The following is an 18607-nucleotide window of genomic DNA, read 5'->3' on the forward strand; positions in this document are numbered from 1 at the left end:
TTCTTTCTTTCTTTCTTTCTTTCTTTCTTTCTTTCTTTCTTTCTTTCTTTCTTTCTTTCTTTCTTTCTTTCTTTCTTTCTTTCTTTCTTTCTTTCCCTCTCTCCCCCCCAACCCCCCTTCTCATAATACCTCTTTCTCTCTCTCATAATACCTGTCACATCTATGATATCTGGGCTAAATCTGTGATCAAATCAGTGTTGGGGACTCCCAGGAAGGGACTTCCTCCATTGATTAAAGTCAACACCTACCCTGCAATTTATAATCTTCAGAAGTTTCCTGGAGCACAGGTTGCAATATGCTTGCCGTTACATAGATTTGTTGTTGCTATTGTATTTGACTCTTTGTTACCCCATTTTGGGTTTTCATGGCAAAAATACTGGAGTGGTTTGCCATTTCCTTCTCTAGCTCATTTGAAAGATGAGGAAACTGAGGCAAAGAGGGTGAAGTAACTTGTTCAGGGTCACACTAATGGAAAGCAACTGAGGCCAGATTTTAATTCAGTCTTCCTGACCTCAGGTCCAGTGCTCTGTGTACTATGGAGCCACATAGCTGCCCTAGCTGTCACATAGAAAGTATAGGTTAAACTAAGATTTTGAACCCAGGTCTCCCTAACTCCAAGGTTAGCTCACTATCTACTCCAACCTGACATATAGTAGGTTCTTAATCAATGCCTTTTGGGTTGGACTGGATTACGTTGTTTGAGTATATCCAGTCTAATTATAACCTCAGTTACCTGATGTGGGAAGCAGGGTAAATTCAGCCCAGAGCTGTGGGATTCTTGCTGAGAACCAATGGAAGTTAGTTAATCACTTAGTCATCTCTTCTCTCCTTTAATAAAGCTGTTTGTCATTCCCTTTGGAAACCTAGTAACTACTCTTTGAATATGAGAGGGCCCAGCTCCCCTGAAATATTGACGGCTCCCACTGCACCCAGAGATTTATTACCCTCTGTTTATATAGACAGAAGCAAAGTCTGAGGCTGAACACAGATGGATGGAAAGAGAAAGACAATAATGAAGCCACCAGAATCCACATTAGAGGATAACAGGTGTAGACCTGGAAGGGACCTCATGGGCCATTTTACAGATGAGGAAACTGAGACCTGGGAGTCTGTGCGACTTATCCAAGGTCACATCAGAAGTCTGTGGCTGAGGCAGGTCCTCACCCCTAGATCCTGCAAGCTTTCCCTCATACCCAGATGCTTCTTCTCCAAAAAAGGGAGCGGGGCACCAAAGCCAGGAACCAGAAGCAATTGAATAGGACCCTGCCTTTTTATTTATTTTATGAAACATTTCTAAATTCCATTTGAATTGTTTTTTTGAGGCTGGGGTTTGACACCTCTGACTTAAATGAATAGCTCTGTTTCTGCCCATTGGGGAAATCACTTCCTTTTATTTTGGGGTCTCAGATTTCCCATGTTTCAAATGAGGGGGTTGGATGAGATGGCCTCTGAGGTCCTTTCCAGATCTGATGATCCTGAAATGACTGTGAGCCCCGTGACTGGAACAGACAGAAGAAAACCCAGTGGAAAGAGAGAGGGGAGCAGCCTGGAGGAGTGGGCCAGGAGAGAGGTTGTCTCCATCCCCTCCCCTTCTCCTCTGCTCATCCCTCTACCAAGAGCAAGCCTGGGATGGAGGATTAGAAGTCCAGATTCTGTTACATCTCCTCCAGCAAAGCAATGACGTCAATGAGGCAATTCAATAGGCAGACAATAAAATTAAGCGTGAGTCAGCGTGGCTCCAGGCTGGTGGAGATAAGAGGGAAGGCCTTCTTTCAGGGAGGTTTATCCATCCAGTATTTTCCCTTCCTTCTCATCTGGGGTTTAATTCATTTATGACAATGTCCAATGAATGCCAGTTAGAGGCCGGCCAGTAAGCATCCTCTCATCTTAAAGACTCCAGACATAGATCATTCTCATGCACAGTTGTTGGTGCCTCCCATTTCCTTTGTGGGTTGCGAGTCGGAGTGGGGGATTTTCTGGGGATGAAAGTGTATAGCAGGGAAATGTGCTATTATAATTATTACCTAGATTTTACATTGGTATTCCATAAGACTTCGTCACATTAGAAGAGGGAAAAAAGTGCTTATTAAGTGCCTACTGTGTCCTAGGCACTGTGCTAAGTGCTTTTTATAAACACTAGATGGATAAAAAGACAAGAGGACCTAGGTTCAAATTTTGCCTCATTCTTTTTTTTTTTAACTCTTCCATTTTAGAATTAATACTAAGTATTTGATTTCAAGGCAGAAGAGTGGTAAAGGCTAGGGCATGGTGGTTAAGTGACTTGCCCAAGGTTATACAACTAGAAAATATCTAAGGCCAGATTTGCACCCAGGTTCTCCCAACTCTGTTCTACCTAAGTGCCCCAGCCTCAGTTTCTTCTTCAGTAAAATAAGGATCATAAAACCCATCTTATAGGGTTGTTATGGGGTTCTGAGTTCAGAAAAAACTCATGACTAGTAGATTGGTCTGTAGGCGATGAATTTTTTAGCTATGGCAGCTCATGACCAGCTACCATCAACCTTTGTTAATTATTTCCCATTTGTCCTATAAATGGTGTGCTTTGTATACATTTGTTTGCATGTTGTCTCCCATAGTAGATAGTAATCTCCTTGAGAGCAGGAACTGTCTTTTGCCACTTTTTGATTCTCCAGCACTTAGCTCTGTGCTTGGAACCTGGAGGGCACTTAATAAATGTTGATTGATTTATCCCAATGCAGGGATGGATCAGGATCTGTCTAGAAGGGTAGGGCATATTTAAAGTATTAAAGAGTCAGGATAATATATTGGGCTATAAGGAAGAGCGAACACAATGATCACAAAAAACCTGGAAAGATTTATCTGAAGTGATGCAAAGCGAAGTTAGTAGAACCAGGAGAATGCTGTGCACAGGAGCAGCAATAATGTATGATGGTCAGCTGGGAATGACTTAACTAGAATCATCAATGCAAGGATCCAGGACAAGTCTAAGGGACTCATGACAGAAAAGGCTATTCACCACCAGAGAAAGAACCGAGAAAGAACCGATAGAGTCTGAATGCACATTGAAGCATGCCATTCTTTACTTGATTTCCTCCATGAATTTTTCTCTAGTATAAGTGCTATGTGTCTTCTTTCACACAATGATGAATGTGGGAATATGCGTTGTATGATAATGCATGTAGAACCTATCTCATATTACCTGCCATCTTGGGAAGAGTTGAGAAGAGAGAAGAACACGGATGGCAAAATGTCAGAAAATAATTATTGAAAACTGTATTGACGTGTAATCTGGAAAAAAATTTAGAAAGGAATTAGGATAATATATTTAGAGGAGGAAGGATCCTTGGAGACCTTCTGGTAGAACTCTTTCATTTTTCAGATGAAAAAACTGAGACCTCCAAAGGTTAAATGACTGACTCAAAGTCACATAGCTAATAAATATCAGAGGTAGGATTCAAGCTATGATCCTGACTATAAAGTCAATGTTCTTTCCATTAGAGTGCCTTCACTTTTGCTGTTTAATCCCTGGGAACCTTAAAGCAACAGAGATTTCTCAGACAGATGAAGTGCCTGCCTACTGAGATATCATATTTTCAGTGACAACTCTTCCTTGTATAGGTGAAAAAGTAGAAATAGGATAAAAAGCAAACAAACCCTGGAAGGAGTAGTCAAGTTAAGAGATTCTGGTTTAAATCCAGGGTTAACTTTGTGGTTTTGGGAAAATCATAAATTCTCTGGGCCTCAGTTTATTCATTTGTAAAATGTTCCATCCTGGGCTCTCTTCTCTTCTCTCCCTATACTACACTTGGTGATCTCATCAGTGTCCCTGGATTTAATTACTATCTCTATGATCATGATTTTCAAATCTACCAACTCTGCCCTAAATTGACCTCCACTCTCCCATTTTCAGCTGCCTTTCAGACATCTCCTACTGGATGTTCAGTAGACATTTTAAACTCACCATGTTCAGAATAAAACTCATTATCCTTTCCCCTAAACTGTAGACAGCAACACCATCCTCATAGTTCCTCAGGCTCACAACCTAGACGTCACCCTGGATTCCTCTCTCTCTCTGTCCACCTCCCTTCTCTATGTACAGCCTTCCTTGGCTTCCTCTGAGTTCCAATTAAAATCCCATCTTCTACAAGAAGCTACTCCCAACCCCTCTTAATTCTAAAGCTTTCTCTCTCTGAATTATTTCTCATTTATCTGGCATATGACTTTTTTTTTGTACATTTGTTTGCTTATTGTCTCCCCCATTTGATTATAAGCTCTTTGAGGGCAAGAATTGTCTTTTGTCTCTCTTTGTACTCCCAGAAGTTAGCACAGTGCCTGACACACAGTAGATACTTAAATGTTTATTGACTGCCACTTTCTATGTTCTTCTGAAGGAATGTCACAGATTCTTTTTGGTGGGGTAGTGGTGGTGGTGGTGGAGGATGTTTTGTATGAGTTAAACCACTATAATGAAGTAACCATTTCTATTGATGCCACAGATAAACACCACTCTAATATCTGAGGTTATTTTCCATTCTGTTGAGATATAAGTCGAAGCTTCGAAAAGTCATTCTGAAGTCATGGCCTCCTCTATATAACCAATGAAGGACCATCTGTCAGCTTTGTAGATGCTCCAGCAAAATGGTACTGGGGAGATGATGGTAGAAGGTGGATGGACCATTTTTCATTCTACTAATTGACATATTTTATGCTAAGAGGGTGAGATTTCCACTTGAACTTCAGCCAAAAGATTTCATTATGGCTAATATTTCAAAGGGAGAAAAACATTTTAATTTTAGTTCAGACCTGTTATCTTATCAGTATAGGGGACTCCTGGTATGTTAACTTCTTTTACTGATACAAGTCAGCAACTCCTCTGTAAGTTACAGTCTTGAAGAATTTTACTGAAAGTCAACTAGTCAAAAAGCATTTATTAAGTGCCTTTGGATAACAAGGCACTGGGTTTAGCACTAGGAATGCAAAGAAAGGCAAAGGAGCTCATAGTCTGAAAGCAGAGCTAACTTGCAAACAATTTTATCTTACAAATGTTGTACAAACAAGAGAGATGAAGTGTCTTCCTATGATCACAACACTAGTGTGTGTTATAGACAGATTGGAAATCCAGGTCAGCTTGAGTCTGAAGCCAGTCCTTGATCTACTGTGCCAGCCTGTCCATCCAACAAATGTACCTCATCCTTTTCCCAGTTACGAGAAAACAAACTCAACCAGTTTCTCCTGAGGCTTAGCTTCTTGAAAGTTGTATGAACTTGGTTTTAGAATCAGAGGATCTGGGTTCAAATTCCACAACTGATCTTCAGATCCTACTACTGTCCTTCTACTACAGGTATGATCTTGGGTCTCAGTTTATTTATTTATAAAATAGGGAGTTTAGACTCCTAGGATCTCTAATGTTTTTCCAACTCTGTGCCTGAGCCTATATGATTCACAAGTCACTTTCTCTCTCTGGGACTCAATTTTCTCATCTTTAAAATAAGAGGGTTGGATTATGTTACTTCTTATATCCATTCCAACTTTAAATCTATGATTCTGTGAACTCATTCAGCAATGGAGTTATGATGTACGACAAGGGGGCCACTGACTGTCTGGTACATGATAGCTAGGTAGTGCTAGACTAGTCAGGAGGACCTGAATTCATATCAATGTCTGAAGACAGTGACTTGATGCATGGGCCTGGGCATCACAACCATATATCTTCAATTTCTATCTGTAAAATGGGAGCAATCACAGCTCCTACCTTACATAGTTGATAAGAGCATCAAATGAAATTACATTTGTGTACATATTAACTCATGCACAGCTGTACATATATTTATGTATTTTAATATGTATTTACACCCATGTGTATACTTATATATGTAATGTATACAATCTATAACATATGCATATATTTATGCATATATCTATATTTGTGGGTATATATGATATATATTCATATGTGGGAGTATATATCTATTTTATAGGCATCATTCACACATCCACATAATACACATATGTATTTTGTATGTGAGTATTGCAAAATTATTTTTTCCAAAGATTTTGCAATCTTTGGAACTCTTTATTCAGGACTGATTATTGTGGTTTCCTGAAAGAATTCCATTTAACTCTCAAATGTCAGAATTTAAAATGACAGTTACAGATTTCTAGTTGGTCAGGCACTTAGAGACTAAATTCTGAACTCTGAACCATTATGCAATAGATGAAGTAACTGAAGTGTAGAGTGAGGGAGGTAGGCAAGGATGACAAAGGTAGTAAAAAATAGAGATAGAATATGGAATTAGGATCATTTGACTCAAAATCCAGTGTCTCTGCCACCTCACCAAATTGATCGGTTTTTCTCCTTCAGTTCTGCCATCTTGTTCCACCAGAGGAATGAAGGTGAGTTAGTGCTATATAATGGAAAGAGCTGAATTTCAGTTCTGCCATTGATGCTCACTAACTGTGTGACTTAGTTTCCCTAGCCTCAGTTTCCTCATATTTAAAAAGATTGGATCATCTAGTCTGTAAAGACTGTTCCAGATCTAGATTTATGAATCTTTGGTAGAGGATTAGATTGAATTTTGGATGGCGAATCAGGGGTGAACTGGCTTCAAACATCATCTCTGATACTAACTGGTTGTGGGACTCTGGAAAGTTACTTTATCTCTGTGGCCTTAGTTTACTCATCTGACAAAAGGAACTTTTAATACTTACTTCACAGGACTGTTGTGAGGATCAAATGAAATACAAAAAGAAATACAAAGCTCTTCTTAAACCGTAAAAGGCTATGCAAAACTAGCAGTACACAAATATATGCTGTAAAGATGGAAGTGACTCGTTTAAAGCTTTTCCTTTACCTGAGGAGATAGTCTGACTCCAAAGGCAATTTTAATACCATAGATTAGCCTGTTAGAAATTAGTTAATTAGAAATTAGTCTGTTGTATAGGTTGATCTGTGAGGTAGAATTGCATAGTAGATGGATGGATGAATTTGGGATCAAGAATATCTGGGTTCAAGTCTTGCCTGGGCCAGAACTAACTGGGTGACCCTTGGTAAGACATTACTCTTTCACTGTTCCCAGGACAAGACAGTAAATTACAGCAAAGTTGTCAATAGATACCAAATGGAAGGAATTTTTCATACCAAGAGCTCCTTTTAACCAATGGAATCACTGGTCTAGGATAACAACTAAAAACCAAAAATAAGTTGACCTGGATTTCTCTATACTTAAAATTTTAACTTTGATCTGGATTTGCCACAGGAACCAACTCTCACCCTTCCACTATGGGTTCTGCTGCTCTTCTAAGCAGGGAAGAGTAATAATGTTTCTCCCTGAAGATGAGGACTTCAAATCAGAAAGTCTTCCTTTTAAATCCTGCCATCAGCACTTCCCTAGCCTCAGTTTCCTCATATTTAAAAAAGGTTGGACTATTTGGTCCATAAAGATCCTTCCCACTATAGATTTATTGGTGGCCCTGGGTCATTCACTTAACCTTTCTGATCCTCTGTTTCTTCCTTAGTATAATGAGGATGATAATCTAGGGCTGCTGGGAGACTCAAATGAGATAATGTCTGTAAAGTGCTTTAAAACAATATAATGCAAACAATATAACTTATATTTATATGTCTATATAAAGTGGATATTAATGGTTAATATTAGCCTAATAAATTAAATAATTCATCAATAGCATTTCTATGGCTCCACTCTTTCCTTTGTACTTTTTCATGCTCTCTTGTATCATAGTTATTTGTGTACTTGTATTTTCAGCTGCATTTCAATAACATGGGATTGCAGGTAGAGCTGACAGAGATTTTAGAGGCCATCTAATCATTTTACAGATGAAAAAACCGAGTCCTGGAGAAGTCATGAAATTGTAGAGTCATAGCAGCTACTAACATTATGGTCTGTTTTGGGTTAGGAGAATTTCTACACTGAAGAAGTCAGGGCTTCCTGAAGTACTGAACTAAACATCACCAGTAATTCTATTTAGCAGAGCTATAAAGATGGTGAGGCAACTGGGAGAAGCCCTGAGAGAACTCACACTTCCTGCTAGGATGGAAAATAACTTAACTAGGGACCTAGTTAGCAAGTTAAAATAGGAAGCTAAAATGACATCCTTTTACCCCAGCAATTTCTTCCTAGCAGTGTTTTTATAGTATCCTGATGTCTTAGTCTCCTTACCATGGAGTAATATCTTGGAGGATCTCCCCACTCACAACTCAGTTTGTCTTAAAAAAGCTTTTTTCCTTTAGTGGCTTCTTGGTGGTGCAGTAGATAGAAAGCTCGACCTGGAGTCAAGAAGACTCATCTTCTTGAGTTTAAACCTGACCTCAGATACTTACTGGCTGTTACAAACTTAGGTAAGTCATTTAACTCTTTTTGCCTTAGTTTCCTCATCTATCAAATGAGTTTGAGAAGAAAATGGCAAATCACTTAAGTATTTTAACTATGTGACCCTGGACAAGTCGCTTAACCTTTTTTGCCTCAATTTCCTCATTTGTAAAATGAGCTGAAGCAAATGGCTAACTACTCCAATATCTTTGCCAAGAAAATCCTAAATGGGGGCTGAAATTGACTCAACAACATAAAAAAGTTGTTTTAAGAGTACATTTAAGTCAAAATTTACTAAGAGTCTTCTTTGGGCCAGGCACTGTGCTAAGTTTTAAGTGCACATTTGGCTTTATTTGTCCTGGATATATTTGGTGAAGTTTTCTCTGCCTCCTCCCACCCTAATTGCAGTTATGGGTTTGTTAATTTTTATATGTATAATAATCCTGGATAACTGCTTTGTCATGAAACTATAAGCTATGCTGTGCAGGATGACCCAAGACAAACAGGTCATAGTGGACTAGAGTTCTGACAAAAGGAAATTCACCAGGGAAAGAAATGGTAAATCACTCCGGTATTCTTGCCAAGAAAACTCCATGGACATTTGGCCTGGCATGCTATGGGCTATGAGGTCACAAAAAGTCAGATATGCCTGAATGACTGAACAACAACAATAATAAAAAATTGTAAATGTTAAATTGAAACAACATCCTATTGCTTGAAAGAGTAAATCACCAAAGAGAGACATTTAGGCAGAGGAAAAATATAGCTTCTTCCTTGTAGCCCCATGGAGACAAAGGATTTTATCAAAGAAAGTCAGTTTTTAAAAGGTGTTACAAAGTTGTTTTTCAACCATGAAAGAAATAAAAAGATGAAAGAAAAGATTCTTTCATTTCATTGACTGGGTCAATTAGTTTTTAGAAGGGCCATGTTGGCTTTTCAATAATTCTGTTTAACAATCGGAAAGACCATATAGATTCTAATTAGGAATGCATTGTTTTATTTTGAAGGAACACACTTTTTTTTTGCACATATGACCATTTTAATTTATTTCCATCTGAAAGCTCATTCATTTGCCATAATTCAGGAAGGATATTTATTAATCTGTGCTCTAATTAAATGCCATAGATTTTTTTTTTATTGCAAGTCCATTATCTGGCTTGGAGAGACTGGCAAATATATCATGATGACAACAAATAATGTTTTCTTTTTTTCATTTTGAATTTCAAGGTCAATTCCAGGGTGAGTTATTCAATAGAACTGTCATTGGGCATAAATGACCTTAAGGGGGAATTAAAGGGGGAAAACTAACCCAACTGCTTAACCTAGTGGCATTTCATGTATACAGGGTTTTAACCAGCCATTATTTAGTTACATAAGTGAAGGAAACACAAGCACTGATGGACTCTGAATCAATGATGTGGTTACGTGGATCCTCATGACAATGGCCAAGGGTGAGGATCAGTGCTTGTGTTTCCTTCACATAAGCCTCTCCCAAATAATGTTTACAGATGGTCTTAAAAGTGCACAATTCATAATACTTTTTGCCTACTTCCTGCCATTTTGCAACGGTTATTACAGATGTAGAAAACTACAAAGTTCTTGGGACAGTTTTGTATTTTATCTTTGCTTCATGGGTTGTATGGGCCAGAGAATTCATCACCATGTGGCCAGTCTACTGCTGCCAGCCTTCAGAATTATGGGTGGACCCCTTGTGGAAGATTTATGGAAGAATAAGAGTCTCATAGATGGCATGGATGGGCTGCCATTTACATCATAGGAAGGAATACCTACATTGGTAAGATCACAGATCCACTGGGGTATAGGAGTGCCATAGACTTCTCCCTCCCCAAACTGCTCATAGGACTTTACCAGGATTTCTGGTATTGATGATATTTATGGACATCCTTCTACCAATGGAGAATTTTTTTGAGAATTGTAGTAGCTGGAAAACTTGTCTACTTGTTGCCACCTTAAGGAGGAACTCCTTTCAAGTTACAAAGTCCTACTGTCCTACTCTGTTGCCAGCATGGCCAAGCTGGTTCTTGACCCACAGCCATATATTTCCCAAATCTTCCCATCTTGGCAAGAGTAGCAAGAGTTTATGATCACCTCGTATTATCTTTGGGAACCTAAAGCTACTTTTTACAGGGATACTCTGTTATAAAGAGGAACTACAAAATGACATAATAAATATTTATTGAATTGAACCCTACTGGGATTAGATTTTTGCTAATCCAACATTCATAAAGGATGCTAGTACTATGAGGCACTTTCTCCCTATTTACTAAGTCTTGTTAGCTTTTTCTTAAGGAAGACCTTAGTCTCTTGAGAATATGAACAGATATGGATTGGTCAGGTAGAGGACTTTCTTTGGAGTGAGAGAGGCTTAGTATCCAGAACTTGCGAGGTCCATTGTCCTCTTCTCTGGTCAGATCTCATCTGATGCATCATATTCAGCACTGAATACTACAAAGACCCTGAAAATGGCTCAAAGTATAGTGATGGGACCAAAGCCACTGTTATATGATATTTAATTGAAGGAAGTGAGAATTTTAGTCTTCAGAAGAAAAGAATTAGGGGAATTGGTTTTCAAGCAGTTGAAGAACTAGGTGGTGCAGTGGACAAAGCACTGGGTCTGGAGTCAAGAAGTTCAAATCTAGCCACTTACTAACTATTTGACCATGGACAAGTCACTTAACCTTGTTTGCCTCAGCTTCCTCATCTGTAAAATGAGACAGAAAAGAAAATGGAAACCACTCCAGATCACTACCAAGAAAAAATGGAGTCACAGAGTTGGACATGACTGATAAATGATTAAATAAGAACGACAAAAAATGTTGAAGAAGAAGTAGACTTGTCTATTTCCTAGAGAGCAGAACAAAAAGCTCAGGCTATTAGTTGCGAAGAGGCCAATTGAGACTTGATGTCAAGGAAAAAAACTCAACTTTCCAATACTGAGAGCTGTCCAAGAGTGGAACTGGTTGCCTCAGGAAGAGGGGAAAGGAACAAGCATTTATGAAGCACCTACTATGTATTAGGCACTGTGTTAAGAATTTTTACAAGGCTCTCCTTTGCTGATGGTCTTCAAATGGAGATTGGATGATTCTTTATGGGGGATGCTTTAAGGAGAAATGCTGTTCAAGCAGAAACAAGACTAATTCTTCTGAGGTTCCATTCAAGCTTAGATTTTGTAGTTCTTGTGATGCTCCCTATATCTCCATGGAGATATAGTCAGGGGGGAGGCTTCCTCTCTTGACTCTACTTATGTTAAGAAGATCTGCCTCAACAACTTCCTTCATTATATCCTCTGTCACCTTGAGGACCCTTTGCTCCTTCCAAAAGTGAAAGTGCTACATACATGGCCCTTTTATCTCTCTTGTTGACTCTGGAAAATCATTGCCTGTCCATGATTCCAAATTACTCAAGGTGAAAGACTGTGTCTTTGAACCATTAAAGCACTTAGGACAAATTTTTTGTTAAGTGACTGACAAACTTTGCATTATTAGCAAGCGGGCGTATTTGTGTGTTACATATATTGCAAGAAGTATGAGTTTTGGGGCAACTGGGTAGCTCAGTGGATTGAGAGCCAGGCTTGGAGACGGGAGGTCCTAGGTTCAAATCCGACCTCAGACACTTCCCAGCTGTGTGACCCTGGGCAAGTCACTTGACCCCCATTGCCCACCCTAACCAATCTTCCTCCTATAAGTCAATACACAGAAGGTAAAGGGTTTAAAATAAAAAAAAAGAAGTATGAGTTTTAGGAGAACTTATTCCAATCCAATGCAACCTCACAAACTTTTAAGTGTCTATTATTTGTAAGGTGCTGAGAAATTGTCCCTGTCCTCAAAATGCTTATATTTTACTGGGGATGGGGATGCAATATATAAGCAGATAAATATATAAATGATAACTTGGAAGGAGAGATAGAACACTAAATCCCAGGGAGATAAGGAAAGGCTTCCCATAAAACCAGTACATGAGTTGAACCCCAGTGGGAGATAGAGATTCTAAGAGGCACAGGCAGATTGTAGAGGAGGAAACTGAAGGTCAAATTTAGCAAACAGTCAGTAGACAAGTTCAGTTGGAACCTAAAATATATGAAGGGAAATAATATGAAATAAACTTGGAAAAGAAAGCTGTAATAATACTAAGAAGGGCCATAAATTATAAACTGATGAGCTTTAATTTCATTCTAGAGGAAATGGGGAGAAATGGAAGGTTCTTGAGCTAAAGAGTGCCAGGTTGAGACATGTCCTTTAGGAAGACCTTTTTATCAGTTGTGTGGAGATGGAGTGGAGAAGAGAGAGACTAGTATCAAGAAGTCCAATTAGGAGGTTATCACAACATCCAGGAAGGAAGGAAAGAAGGAAACATGCATTTATTTATAGTCCAGGTGTTGAGAATTTGAAAAAAGATGGTGACTGTGAATAGAAAGAAAGGGATGGATGTTAGAGATGTTAATGGAGTAGTAATGATATGACCTGGCAACTGTTTGGATATTGAAACTAGAGGAGAGAGGAGATTTGGGGAGAACTTTGATGTGATCCTTTAAGGAAGGATTGTGGTGCCATCAATAAAAAATAGGGAACTAAGGAAAAGTGGTGAATTTAGAAGGTAAGGTAATGGATTCCATTATGGACATATGAGTTTTAAATGACTATGAGCCATTCAAGAGGTGACTGGGGCTCAGAAGACAGATTAAGACTAGACATATACACACATATCTTCCTCTCTGTCTCTCTGTCTCTGTCTCTCTCTGTCTCTTTCTCTGTCTTTTTGTCTCTCTCTCTGTGTCTCTCTCAGTCATCTGCATAGAGACAATAATTGAACCGTTGGGAGCTGATGAGGTCACTAAGAGATGGCGGAAAGTAAAAAAAAAAACAGGATTCTAAGCACTGTTTAGGATGGTTAGGAGGTAGGGCAAGTATGATGATCAGCAAGGATCTGAAGGATCAGTTTCCAGTGCCCTTTTAGTCATTCTCCTCATATATATTTTAAGACACATATATTTAAAACAATATATATAAAATTTAAAACAATTATATAGACACTCAACAAATTCTAGATGGAGTGGTTTTTGAAATCTTCTGAAGAAATATTGCTACTCCAAGTCCCATCAAGCTATTTTGACCAAGAAACCATATTATGTTATGTCATGAAAAATTCTATAAAAGATTAGGAAAAGTGATGGTAGCTTTTAATATTTAACATGTTGACCAGGGTTACAAGGTTGAGATTCCAGACTTGCTTGAAAGAAACCATGCATTTCTCCACACATTCAGAGAAAATCTAGGATGGGGAGACTGGAGCTTTGTTCTGGATCACTGAAATTTTGAGGGTGGTGACAGTGCCAGAGGAACAATTGAACGTAGCACCTACTTAGAAAATACTTAGCTACATTAGTAATTAATTGTAAGTAGTTGTAGGCAGTGTCTAGTGGTAGCTGCACCCCAGGTAAGCTTCTTTCTGGTTTATCACTGTATTCCTACTCCCTGATTTTATGTGGTGACCTCCTGGATAATGGACTTTCCATGTCCCATTGGGCCTTGTGTCCTAAGTCTCTCCTCCCCTGGACTAATTTTTTTATTTTTTTTTAAACCCTTTACTTCTGTGTATTGGCTCCTAGGTGGAAGAGTGGTAAAGGTGGGCAATGGGGATCAAGTGACTTGCCCAGGGTCACACAGCTTGGAAGTGGCTGAGGTCAGATTTGAACCTAGGACCTCCCATCTCTAGGCCTGACTCGCAATCCACTGAGCTACCCAGCTGCCCCTAACTGTTTCTTAATTCAATTATTACCTCCCACTTCTGTTCTTTTGAGTATGATGTCCTTCATATGTAGAATGTACTTCCTCCTCACCTCTGTCCCACATGATCTTGAGCTTTCTTACAATCTTGGTTCAGCTGCCACTTCCTTTCTATTAGAGAACCTTCCTGATCACCTTGGTTGGTAATGTTGTCTCTTCCCACATAAATTATTTTTAAATTTCTTTTGTCTATTCTTCAGCAATTTACTTGCTTATATGTTGAAAATATAAGCTCCTTGAAGTACCTTTTGTGTCTATCTTTGTGTCTATCCCAGCACTAAGCACATCTGGTACAAGCAGGCACTTCAGAGTATGTTGAACTGAAATGTTTTAAAAGAACCTGCATTGCCATGAAAACTAATCTCTACTTTTTACCCTTTGGTATTGCCAAACTCATGTTTCTGAAGTCTTCTCTGATCAATTTTTTTGGTCAGTTATTAATTCCTATATGACTAAAATACCATCCTCCATCATCACTAACATTAGCAACCTCATCCCTCCATCATGATAACCATCACTTATGGCCACCAGCACTACCATCATCCTCATCATCATGATTAAAATCATCGCCACCATCACTATCATCCCTAATCACGGCCATTATCACCATCACCATCAATCACTACCATTACCACCATTATCATCAAGAGCACCTTCATCACCATGACAACCACTGCTATTATCATCAGGAAGATGCTTATCACATCCCAAGCCCCATCACAGTCAATTACTCCTACCACCAATATGATCACTAGCATCAACTTCCCCATCAATGATGCCATCACGTGGTCACCACTGAAATCATCACAATCATCATATTATCATTGTAAACATCAGTTATCACTATTACAATCACAACTATCACAACATTGTTTACACTTAAGAAGGCAGTTTATGGCCATAAAGTTGTTTATGTACATTATCCTCATTTGATTTTCACAGTGGTCTGGTGGGAGAGATTATTATCCTCATTTTGGAAATGAAAAATTGAGGTTTGAAACTATGTCCTAGATTACTCAGTGAATAAATAACAGAAAGGGGTATTTGAACACAGATCTTTGGGCTCCATCTTTGATTTATCTATACAAGTGTACCCTATACTATGTAATAGTAATATCTCAAAAGAGGGATGACTTTTTGTAAATGGAATCACATTTTCATCCTGAGTAACTCTGTACCTTTAGAAATTTCCCATTTTCATTTCTGATGAGTTCTTGGTTAGGAATAATTGTTAGTAATTTAGCTTAAAGTTTCTTTTTCCCACAGCGACTCTGTCAAGTGAATAGGTTGTAAATGCACACTAGAGAAGTGTTTATTGGAAAGAGTTCATGTAAATGGTAGACTTAGAAGAGATAGAAAAATTGTTTAGTCCAAAGTCTTCAATATAAAAAGAGGAAAACTCAGAAACGGGAAGTGATTTGACCAATACTGCACATCTAATGAGTGGAAGAATCAAGACTAGGGCTCAGGGCATAGATTTAGAGTTGAAAGATAACAACAACAATTGCAACAACAACATTTATATATTTCTTTAAAGTTTGCAAAGTATTGTATTTATCTTATCTCATTTGATCCTCACAACAGCCCTGTGAGGTAAGTGCTGTTATTATCCCATTTTACAGATGAGAAAACTGAGGCAAAGAGAGGTTATGTGACTTGCCAGGGTCACACAAGTCTGAGGCAGGATTTGCAACTAAGGCTTCCTGATTTCAAATCTGGCACTCTCCACTACAGTACATAGCTAGGAGAACTTAAAGGCCATTTTTCTAACTCCTCTATTTTACAAATAAAGAAACTGAGGCCAAGAGAGGTGAAGTGATTTGCCCAAGATCACACAGTAGTAGATGGTAGAACTAAGATTCATACCAAATTCATCTTCCTGTAAATCTAAGGCTCATCCTACATCATATTGTTTCTCATTCTGAGTAGATGAAGGAGTGGTGACAAGTTTAAGCCTGGTTCCAGCAGAGATAAGCAATAACCTCAGGTAGGCTCCTCTGACAGCCAGCACTTTCTCTGGACAATAGAGGTAGGTCTCATTTGTGGTCTTGGTCTTTTTTTTTTAAACCCTTACCTTTCATCTTAGAATCAATACTGGGTATTGGTACTAAGGCAGGAGAGTGGTAAGGGCTAGGCTGGGGGTTAAGTGACTTGTCCAGGGTCACACAGCTAGGAAGTTTCTGAGGTCAGATTTGAACCCAGGACCTCCCATCTCTGGGTCTGATTCTCAATCCACTGAGCCACCCAGCTGCCCCCATCTTGGTCTTTTCTGGGAACCCATATTCCTACTGGCCAAGTCTTATGGCAAACTCGGACTTAAACAGAATGTGAGGTGAACAGCAGATGGGAGACTTGTAACAATATGTGTGTTCATGCTATGTTTTCCATCTAAACTCTACAGAGACTTCTGCAAATCATTGAGTTCTTCTAGTTTCATTTCTTCACTTTCAAGATGTGGGTGATAATTATGACTTTGCTAAGCCAGAGTGTTGCGAAGAACATCTGCCAATGTGAAGTTTCAGGGAAGGAAATGCATAATAAAAATAAGGAGGAGGAGAGGCTGAGTTTGACACTCTTCTCAGCTCCTGCAGAAACAAGGGTCAAATGGCTGACTGCTCTGAGCTTAGGGTTTCGTTGGTCTGTAGATAGAGTTCAGCCTATATTCCTACTGAAGCAACCACTTCCCTCTACTTATTAAGAAGGAAAAATGGAAGAGGAGAAAAACAACCAGCAATTAAGAAATGAATAGAAAAAGGAAAATGAGGAAACCAAATTCTTGCTGCTTTATGTGCTGACAAATTCTGGTGTTAGACCCAATCGATGAATAAATACATATCTTAAAAATAAATTCTTTCTAAGCAATGGGGGTGATTGTTGTTGATTTCATTCAGTTTAAAATGATTAATTGGAACTGGTAGTCAAGTTGGAACTCTTGAAATCAATTTGGACTGATATAATCTTGTGATCTTCTTAAAACATACCCTGAGACCCCCTTTGGAAATGGGTACTAGTGAAAGGCCATTGGGACAGTTAGGTTGGGCAGTGGATTGATTGGCCAGGTCTGAAGTTAGGAAAACTCACCTTCCTAATTTCAAATCTGCCCTCAGACACTAGCCTTGTGACTCTGGACACATCACTTAACCCTGCCTGCCTCAGTTTCCTCATCTATCAAATGAGCTGGGAAAGGAAGTGGTAAACCATTCCAGTACCTTTATCATAAAAATGGGGTCACAGAGAGTGAGACATTATTAAAGACCACTCAATAAGAGACCACTGAACACTTCACGAGCACTCTCCAGGATACTACGGACTCCTGGAGCATTCCCATTCAACAAACACTTAAAAATGCATATGATGCAGGGTGGCATAATTTATACGAGAAAAGGCCAATCTTGGTGCCAAGAAGATAAAGTCTGCATCTGGTCTCTAATACACATTGTCTATGTGTCTTTGGGCAAGTCATTTAGCTTCTCAGGAGCCCAGGTTACTCATTAAAACTAAATTATGAACAAGCTGCTGATTAGAATCACAGGAGGTATTTTTCATATCAGTAACTTCTTACACCAATGAAATGCCAAGTTCAGTCCTTCTCTTTCACCAAAGGACTTGGAATTGCTAAGGCAATTGTCATGCAATCACAGTAATGGAGTTACATAATTTTAGGGTTGGAAGCTGGTACGGCATCATACTCATCCCTGAAAAGACTCTCCACACGTTCATCAAAGACAAAAACAAAACGATCGCTGCTACCCTTGAGGGGTTTATGTTTTATGTGAAAAAAGACCTTTGAAACTTTTTACCTGGCATCTGGCATTGCACACACCTTGAACTATAATATTCCCCAGGCTAATTTCTTTTTGTTTTGCTTATGATGGTTTCGCTTTGGTTGTTCCCTATGCAAGGAAACATTTAGGTCCTTCTGCAAGGGAAGAGAAACTCAGCGGGCAGGCTGCTTACGAATCTGATCTTGAGACATGGTACAAGTCACAATCCATTAGCTGATGAGTTTATGTTAATGCCTTATGAAAGTGACTTCTAAACATTGTAAATAAATGGAATTATCCAAAGCTGTGGGTGGGATGGGGAAGAGAAAGGTAGCCACAAATTTTTAAAGACAAACATGTCTTTTCCAAGGAAAGAACATTGCTCCAAAATCTTTGCTTAGTAGAAAATGCCATATCTTCCCTTCTTCTTTACCCTCTCTCCATTTCAAGACTAAGAATTTAAAACAGAATTTTATTCCTTTTCATTTTTACTTGTATAATCCTTGACGGTCTCTTTGACATCCAGAATTTCTTTTAAGTCTCCCAGCAAATGAGATTAATCTTTAAGATGCTCTCAAATTGAACATAATAGCCTTGCAAATTATTACCCTTCCTTTCATATTCTCCACTCTTTGGCTGGCTTGATGAATAAGTATCTATTCTTAACATCGGTTATCCAATTACATTTTATTAATCCTCTTGCTCTGCTTTCATGCTTTTGTGTTAATCAATG

General features: G+C 38.8%; 1 protein-coding gene across 1 annotated transcript in view; it reads right to left on the reverse strand.

Annotated features, from left to right (window-relative positions):
• SLC7A14 (solute carrier family 7 member 14) overlaps positions 1-14711 on the reverse strand; it is a 135956-nt gene extending 121245 nt beyond the window's left edge. The window contains exon 1 of the mRNA XM_044669550.1: positions 14648-14711. Within this exon, the coding sequence (XP_044525485.1) occupies positions 14648-14711 (64 nt within the window). The remainder of the gene's footprint in view (positions 1-14647) is intronic.
• Between the last annotated feature and the right edge of the window lie 3896 nt (positions 14712-18607).

The sequence above is a fragment of the Gracilinanus agilis genome, chromosome 3 (assembly GCF_016433145.1).
Source record: "Gracilinanus agilis isolate LMUSP501 chromosome 3, AgileGrace, whole genome shotgun sequence".
Taxonomy (NCBI): domain Eukaryota; kingdom Metazoa; phylum Chordata; class Mammalia; order Didelphimorphia; family Didelphidae; genus Gracilinanus; species Gracilinanus agilis.